The 9,417-nt window shown below is 40.2% G+C and overlaps 1 protein-coding gene across 1 annotated transcript; it reads left to right on the top strand.

Moving 5' to 3' along the window:
* Positions 1-1,413: 1,413 nt before the first annotated feature.
* On the top strand, positions 1,414-2,316 carry LOC311591076 (vomeronasal type-1 receptor 2-like; the record flags this gene model as incomplete). The annotated part of the gene is made up of 1 exon (XM_084770445.1): positions 1,414-2,316. One exon carries the CDS (start codon positions 1,414-1,416, stop codon positions 2,314-2,316), a length of 903 nt encoding a protein of 300 aa, XP_084626571.1.
* Between the last annotated feature and the right edge of the window lie 7,101 nt (positions 2,317-9,417).

Here is a 9,417-nt window from a genome sequence, read left to right as displayed (position 1 = left end):
CAGTATCAAATGATGAACTCAGAAATCATGTACATACTAAGGGCATTATATAGACTGAGCAGAGATCTGTAGATTATACAAAGAAAACAGATCAGAGCAGCCCCCAGTATTGCAGCACAGCTCCTAGGAGTTTCAAAGACCCATGGATGCTAGGAAAGCTTATGCCCTGGCAGAAAAGGAATCTGCAGAGTCCACCATATCTCCAGAACAACTAAGAATAATAAAGTAAGTGTTATGAGAAGATGTTTTAAAATTGAACCCACAAAGCTGGAAATTAAGATTGCCAAACTGAGCTGAACGCAGCTGAGAATGAGGATGTACGACATGCTGTTTCTTAGTCAGGAGGCCTCAGGGACGAGGGTCTTGCCTGATGAGTCATAGGGACGCCTATACTGACAAGGGGGAGACAGGTAAGAGTGTGAATCTCTCACAGAAACAGGGCAATTCTGAGCAGGGTTGGCCCTAGGCTCCACTACCCAGTCCCCAGCCTGGAGCCATTGCCTGGAGCCTATGTTGTTCCCCTCGCTTGGAGATGGAGAGCACAGTGCAGAGGCACAGGAACAATTGAGAGGACTGGGAATTGAGTGTGGTGGGATGTCTTGATTTGAAATTCCCAAAAAACCAGTAAAAATACTATATCAAAAAAGGCAAAGAAGCTGGAAACCCCGCAGGCTGGTTGACAGGTGAAGGGATACATAAAGCAGGCAAGCAAGCCATTTAGCAGAGCACATTTTTCCCTCGTCCCCCAGTTGATAAAAAGGACTTGGGTACTTTCCCATGGGATTGTTATAAAAGGGGATAAATGAGGGACATGGATCTGTTTCAGGTTAAACAAAATATGATTCCAGCTGAGACAAAATGCAAGAACATTTGCCGTGTCACCAGACCATAGATAGATTCTGAGTAGTATTACAACTTTCACATTAGTTATGCTTTCTTTAAAGATACATAATAATTAATATAGTTAAGATTTTGGTCATTATTGAAATCGTCCTCTTTTATGTCACAACTAGAAAATATGAGTAGGTTGTGGAATTGTTTGTTTGTCTACGATGTTGCTTTTTCACTGTTTTTCACAGGCCAACATTATCTTCTCCTTAATGTTGTTGCATTTTCTATGAAACATCATGGCTTTCCTTTGATCAATATGTCCTCGTTAAGGTATTAAGTGATATCACTAAGATACATGGAACTTCACTATGCTTGTCTAAATTTGGAGAAGAATGTCTTTTTGTGTCATGTAAGCTGGCCTTGAATTCCTGAGCTTAAAAGACTCTGTTTCAGTTTCACAGAAGCTCCATGACTTGAAAGGTGTCCTCTTCCTCCACGAACTACGGCATTTGTTTTTTTACTCATTTTGACCAGAGAAATATCCATGGGTGTAATCTCAAGGAAATTGTGTAGAATCCCAGGATGGGCTTCTGGAATCTGATCAACAGAATCATTTTCTTATTACAAACTACAGTTGGAATTCCGGGGAACTTCTCTCTTATTTTCTACTATGTATTCCTTTATTACAGACAATGCACACTAAAGCCCACAGATTTGATTCTCATGCACATAATGACAGCCAATGCCTTGATCATTCTCTCTTTTGGGATGCCTCACACAATGGCAGCATTTGGGTGGAAGCCGTTCTTGAATAATTTCGCATGCAGGCTCCTAGTGTACACTCAAGTACTTGGCAGGAGTGTGTCCATTAGCACCACTTGTCTTTTGAGTGCATTCCAGGCCATGACCATCAGTCCCAGGAAATCTTGTTGGAAGGATCATAAAGTCATATCTGCCAAGCACATTGGATGCTCCATTTCCATCCTTTGGGTCTTCTCCATATTGACAATTTTCCTCTCCTGTATGCACATATTTATCAATATGAATAGTAAAAACACTACAAGAAAATGGGATTTGGGATATTGCTCTGGTGTAGAGCGTACTGAAATCAGTGACTCAATCTATGCAGCACTGATAGTGTGCCCAGAAATCTTTCTTTCTTTGCTAATTGTCTGGTGCAGCATATCCATGGTTCTCTTTTTGTACAGACACAAGCAGAGAGTTCAACGCATCCGCAGCACTCGTGGCTCCAGCAGAACCTCCCCCGATGCCAGGGCCACCCAGAATATCTTCTTCCTAGTGTCTACATTCATGGTTTTTTATACCGTTTCCTCCATCTTATACGGCTGCATTTCTCTTTTGTATACTCATAATTGGTGGCTGCCGACCATCAATCGTGTCATTTACCTGTGTTTTCCATCTTTTGGACCCTTTGTACTTACGAATCCTTCCTCAATTTTGTCCAGGCTTATAAAGTCTGGATAAGAAATAAAAATTATTTAATCATAACTTAAGTATTGAATGATATGTTTCATGTGGTACCCAGTTTTTTTGTTTTGTTTTGTTTTGTTTTGGAGATTTATTTTGGTTGGTTGGTTGGTTGGTTGGTTGGTTGGTTGGTTGGTTTTCTTTTTACTCACACATTACCCCTAAAAGGTAAATACAGAAGAATGTTAACCAGGTAGCACCTTGTCTTTCTAAGGTGAGGCAACATGAGGGTGGGAGTTTTGTCAGGTGGTTGAATTAGCAGCTAAGTTCATTGTATTCTCAACGCTTTCTCCTAGAATTTTCCTCTTGCTGATCTGCTATGCAAAGGAGCTGCAGATGAAATTGCCTGCCTAGGGTCTTTCGTCCTGTCAGGGCATCTTTAATTTCAAGAAAGACTGAAACCATAGCTGGCCATGAACCTGTGCTTCAGGAAACCCCAGTCCTGTTCCAAATGCTTCATTCTGCATCAGTACCAGAAAACTCCTTTGGTCATAACTTCTCCACAAGCCTGCTTGCTCCTGATTCACAGAAATTCCTGTTGAGATTCTCTGAACCTTTAGCAACAGTTTTCATCAATATTTTGCAAGAAGAAAACTACCTTCACTATCTATGCAGCAAACCAAAGCCACCCCACTCTAACCTTTTGTACCTTGTACAAAAACCAATTTGAAATCAATAATTCTTTTCATGTCATCTTGGATTTTTCTTTACTAGTATTTCATTGAGAATTTTTCTATCTCTATTTGCAGAGAAATTTGCCTATAATTTTCTCTTTCTATTGTGTATTTTCTTGAATTTAACATCTAGGTAATCCTGGTTTCATCAAAATAGTTTGGAAGATAAATTTTGTTTTTGGGTTTTTTTTTTCCCTCACTGAGTTGAGTAGTATTGGTGTTTTAGAACGTCCAGCAGCATCCTGCTTTGAATCCATGTTGATACAAGTGCTTTTCTCTTGAGACATTTTTGAAATTATTGCTTCAGTCTTTGTCATAAATCATGTTGCCGTAATTTTGTCAATTTCTGTCCAACTTCTTTATTTTGTTGCATGGATTTGACTGTTTTTCTGCCACAGCCAAGTTGTTTTTACCATCATGTCTCTGTAGTGTACTTTGAGGTCAAGTATGGTGACCTGTGGGTTTGTCCTTAACTCGTAGCATTGCCTTAGTTATTTGATTTGTGATGCTGTAATCATTCTACGTTTTTTCCTCTTGAATTGTAAATTACAGCATCAGAGTTTTGGTAAGCATTGCATTAAATCTGTAGGTTAATATTTTTTGGAAAAATGTATTGAAAAGTGATTAATTTTTTTCTCTCATAATCTATCTTGGAAGTTGTTTTCCATCTTTTTACTCCTTACAGCTTTTCCCCATCTTTTTTCCCAACTAGATATGCTTTCTTTCTGCCTCTCATCAGAAATGCAAACAGGTTTACAAGGGACAATAATAACATACAGTAATTTAAATTTTAAAAATGTAAACATCTGATTGGAGAAAAAAATGAAACGAGGGAAATATGTCAAGAGAAAGCATAAGAATCAGACACTGTCTCCTCTAGCGCCTGAGATTCAATCCACCCAGCCTCATACTCAGCTAAACAGCAAGAAAGATGCTGTGCCCTCCCTTTCCTCACTGTCCCCATCCCCAATGGCTCTCCACGATTTTCCTCCCCCAAATTTTCTTCCCTCAGCTCCTCCAATACCGCAGCTTTCAACATCAGTAGACATTCCTTGAAAACACACAGCTAAACAGAACTGCGGGGACATTAAGATTACTAAAGATCTTCACCATTCCCCCTTTCCCCTATATTCAGTCGCTCAGGCACATCTCAATGCTGCAGCACAAGGCCAGATTCAGCCATCCTCCCTCCACCCCCTATAGATTTTATTGATCCCACAGACAATCTGCTCCTTAATATTACATCATCTACCACTTTATTCAACTTAAAGCAAACACCACATGGTGACCCACAGCCATTCCTACCTCAAACCACATATTTTACATAAATGTCTCTCTGTGTGCCCCGAGATCCTCACTCCCAACCCCACACCCAGCTCCAAAGCAAACCTTCTACAGCAGTCTTTTCTAAACACGTGCTCATATCATATGGATCTCATGGTTGGTCCCCTTCGAATATCCCGCAAAACTTTTAGCTTTATCTTATCCCACAACCTAAGTCACTCTAATCATCGATAAAAGCAGGCTCAAGGCAGACCAACAGCTCTCCTGTGTTTTCAGATATTGGCTCCAGAGATTTCAGAGTCTCATCTATTTTCTACTGCAAGAAACATACTGCAGACTCCCTTTACTTTCTGACTGCATCCCCAACCATAGCACAGAGACTCTTTTCTTTCAACCTTCCTTCCCAAAATCAGGCCCAACTTGCACACCAGCCGACATCCCCTGTAAGTGCCCCCAGGGGAATAGGATATGAATATAAGCAACATACAGTTATCATACTATCCAAAAAACCAGAGGTGGAACAAAACCCATAGAATGAAACACCAACAGAAAAAAAGAAAATCCAAAAATCAGCAAGTAGTTCTCAAATCATTCCAAACCTAGCTGTCTAGATGCCAGCATAAAAAAACAACAGCAGGCATGGCAGCATGTCCACAGTAGAAGTTGGATTTCCTACCCAAGCAAGACCCAAACATACCCCAATAGGTGAAGTACAAACAAAATGCCTTAAAACAAACCACATGAAGCTAAAATAAGTCCTTAAAGAGGAAATTAAGAAATCCCATTAGATTGGACAGGACATTCTCCACAGTAGAGTGAAGAGTTAGGCCTCACTTTCACACGTACTCTAGTGCCCCATATTTGACCACGTCACCTGAATGGGGAGACCTGGTGGCACTCAGAGGAAGGATAGCAGGCTACCAAGAAGAGACTTGATACCCTATGAGCATATAAAGGGGGAGGAGGACGCCTCAGTCACAGTTATAGGGGAGGGGAGTAAGGGGGAAATGGGAGTGAGGAATGGGAGGATATAAGGGAGGGGATAACAATTGAGATGTAATATGAATAAATTAATAAAATAAAACTAAAAAATGAAATTCCATTAGAAAGCCAAGAAAATGCAAGCAAACAAATTGGTAGAAATAGGTAGAAGTGTTCAAGACCTGAAAATAAAAGTACAATCAGTAAATAAAACACAAAATGGTGAAGTTCTAGAAATGAAAATTTCAGAAATATAAAAAGGAACTAAAGAGGCAAGCCTCACCAATAGAATGGAAGAAATGGAGGAGGGAATCTCAAACATTGAAGACACAGCAGAAGAAAATGGGTACATCAGTCAAATAAAATGGTAAATGTAAAAATATCCTGTCACAAAATATTGAGGAAATCTGTAACACTATGGAAAGACAAAACATAAGAATAATAGGAATAGTTGTAGAAGAACGCCACCTCAAACTCACAGAAAAATATTTGCTATAAAAACCATAGAAGAAAAAATTCCTAGCTTAAAAAATTGAGATACATGTCAAGTCTTATTCAGCTATTAAGAAAAATGTCACCATGAAAATGCAGGCAAATGAATGGAAGTAGAAAAAGATCATTCTGAGTGAGATAATTCAAACCCAGAAAGAAGAAATTTGGTCTGTACTCGCTTATAAGTGAATAGGGACCCTAAAGGGTAAATATGTTTCATTCACAGAGCCAAAGTACCTAAAAAACAGGGATGGCTCAAGTGGGGACACTTGGATCTCAATGAGAAAGGGAAATAAAATAGACATTATGGAAGGACAGGTGGAGAGGACTTGGAGAAGGAGGAGGTTTACATCGGAGCAGGGGAGACCAGGTGACAGGAGGGCAGAGGAAGCAAGGACTGGGAGAGACATGTGACATAAGGGGCATCTCTCTGACAAGCTAGAAACGAAGGACAATGGAAACTCCAAGGAATCTTTAAAAGGGACCCTAGCCAATACTCCTAGAAGTGGAAAAATATGGAGCCTGAATTGGCTATCTCCTGCAAAAAGAAAGACTTCCAAGGAAAGGATTAGGACACCAATCCAGCCACACAACTTTAGACCTACAATTTGTCCTGCCTGTAAGATATACAGGGGTAAGGATGCAGCAGCAATTGATTGAATGACCATTCAATAACTGGCCCAGCATGAGACCCATGTCATGTCAGAGAGCCCATCTCTGACACTTTTGATGATATTCCGCTATATTTGCAGGCAGGAGCCCAGCATAAACAACATCAGAGGGACTTCACACAGCAGTTAATGGAAACAAATGCAGAGACACACAACCAAACACTTAAGTGGAACTGGGGAAGAGAGGAAGGAAGGACTGATTTAGGAGACACGGGTATCAAGGACAGCAATAAAAAAAAAATAGAATCATTTAAGCTTTGTCGATATGGCCTCATAAAAACTAAACCACCAACCAGAGACCATGCATGGGATTGGCATAGGCCCTCTACTCATATGCAGCAGTTGTGTAGCTTCGTCTTCATGTTGGACTCCTGACAAAGGGAGCAGGGGCTACCCGCCTTTGGGACACTTTCCTCTAGCTGGGTAGCCTTGTCTAACCTCAATAGGAAATGCAGCTAGCCCTACCGCACCTTCATATGACAAGGTTGGTTGACATCCATAGCAGGGCTCCCCTTTTCTGAAGAGGAAGTAGGGAGTGGATGAGAAAAGTGGGAAAAGACGGGGGGTACAAGAGAGAAAGAAAACTGCAATCAGGATGTAAAGTAAAACAAGAAGCAAACAGAACACAAAATGGATGGAATTTGAAAAGAGTGTCTTCTTGGCACATAATAAATGAAACTATCATTGTAGAAAATAAGAATAATAATCTATGCAAATAAAAAATGAAGTAATATTTAAACTTGGATCTACTAAGATTACACCTCACTTCTCAAAAAAAAAAACAAAAACAAAAACAAAACCACTCTAAAAGCCAGAAAGTCCTGGATGGATGTGCTACAGATTCTATGAGGTCACAAATTCTACCCCAGACTACAATACCCAGCAAAATTTTGAATCCCCATAGTTGTGGAAAATATAATTGACCCCAAAAATTCTCTCATGGAGAATTCTACTGTGGATATTTAGTACTACCTGAATAATATTCACTTGTAAGTGAGTACATACCGTGTGTTTCTCCTGGGCTTGGGTTTCCTCACACAGTGTGATATTTTCTAGTTGTAGATCCCCCAATCCTCATCATAGGAGTGTCTTTTCTCTATCCATGGTGATTAATATATGGGGCCTACCATCATTCAAAATGCTGAGAATAAGCTGCTCTGGAATATGGAGCTAAAAATGGAGTAACTCTATCACGACTCTCCTCTCAAGGCTCAGGGATCATCATGGCAGACATAGCAGAAAGAGTCTAAGTATGCAGGTGGGAGATTGTTCCAAGGAATCAGGTTCTGTCCAGACAGAATAGAGCACTTGTACACAGGAATTCACTTGTTTAGGACAGTAGGTACAAACCCTGAAAAAGATCAAACAAGACAACAGCCCAGCAGAGAGGAAGGAGGTCAGGAAGACCTCCTACCTAGCTGAATAGATATTGGCTGCAGGTGGCTTCTGGGAAAGGAAGCGACAGGCTTATTCAACAGTTTTGAATTTTAGAGGCTCGCCAGGCTTCTATCTGTGCCTCAGCACAGTACACATAACAATTCATTAAGTAAGCTAAAGGATTTTTTTTGTTTTGTTTTTTGGTTGGTTGGTTGGTTTTTGTTGTTGTTGTAGTTTTTTTCTTTCACCCTTCCTTTAAATTTTATTTTTTATTAATTTATTCTTGTTACATCTCAATGGTTATCCCATCCCTTGTATCCTCCCATTCTTCCCTCCCTCCCATTTTCCCCTTATTCCCCTCCCCAATAAAACGACACAGACTAACTGAATGGGTGCATAAACAAGATCCAACATTCTTCTGCATTCAAGAAACACATCTCACCCATAATGATAGGCATTACCTCAGGATAAAAGGTTGGAAAAAAATATTCCAAGCAAATGCTCACAAGAAGCAAGCAAGCGTAGCCATTTTAATATCGAACAAAATAGACTTTCAACCAAAATTAACCAAAAGGGATGAGGACGGACACTTCATACTCATCAAAGGTAAAGTCAACCAAGATGTAGTTTTATTTTGGTTTAACACATCCAGGTTGAAGGGAACAATGGTAGGTAGGAAAATAAGATAAAGACTTGGATGGAGGTAATGATGAGAGACTTGACTAAAACAATTAAAAAAGTATACAATAATCAAACAAATGTTTGAGACATAAGCATTTTAAATCTATTTTTGAAAAAAAGAACATAGTTTATTTTTGTTGGCAGTAGTCATTAAAGCCTGCTACCCCAGAGACAGGGAGGTATCTCTAACTTTATCCTGAAACTGCCTCAGAGTCTCTACCATCTTCCACAGGAGACCTGGGCAGCCTTCAGAGATCATGAAAACTCAGTGTCTTCTCAAAAGCACTTTCGTTCTTTAGAGCCTGGAAACAATTCCTAACTGATTTTTGAATCCCAAAGCCAGCACTGTCATTGCCACTGAATTGAAATGAAAATTGCAGTTCAGGTGGGAAGTGGGATGACATTGTCACAGACCTCTACCTCAGGACTCGGGTGACTTATTAATGAGTCACTGCTTAGTATGAGTCTGGGATGTGCCCAGTGAACGCACCGTCCTGTAGAGGCAAGAATTCGAGTGAGTACACTGCATTTCAGTCTGAGTTACAGGGGAAGCAGAGAAAAGGACTGTGTAGTTGCCCATGGCTATCTAGTATTGGAGACCTGCTGTAGAAACGGATCTGCTGAACAGACAGAGAAGGCAGGAGATTAACTCCATAGTTAAGATGTTAGTTTAAAAAAAAAAAAGATACGACACCTCACCTTGTGCCAGGCCCTGCTGATTCCTCTAATAACTTTAGTCCCTAACTGAGGGCGACCGTGCTTATCACCAGGGAACACCCTCTATCTGTGAACGTGCTGGAGGATTGTGGTAATAAGTCAATGTGATAACTCACCTTCCCTAACCTGATTATTTAGACTCTGTTCACATAATGATTATTATAGTTGAACTTATGGTTGAACCATAGTTTCAGCTCCATAGGAAACATTTGACTTGAAAT

The sequence above is a fragment of the Acomys minous genome (assembly GCF_964271855.1).
Source record: "Acomys minous genome assembly, chromosome: 20".
Taxonomy (NCBI): domain Eukaryota; kingdom Metazoa; phylum Chordata; class Mammalia; order Rodentia; family Muridae; genus Acomys; species Acomys minous.
This window is presented reverse-complemented; position numbering and strand designations above follow the sequence as displayed.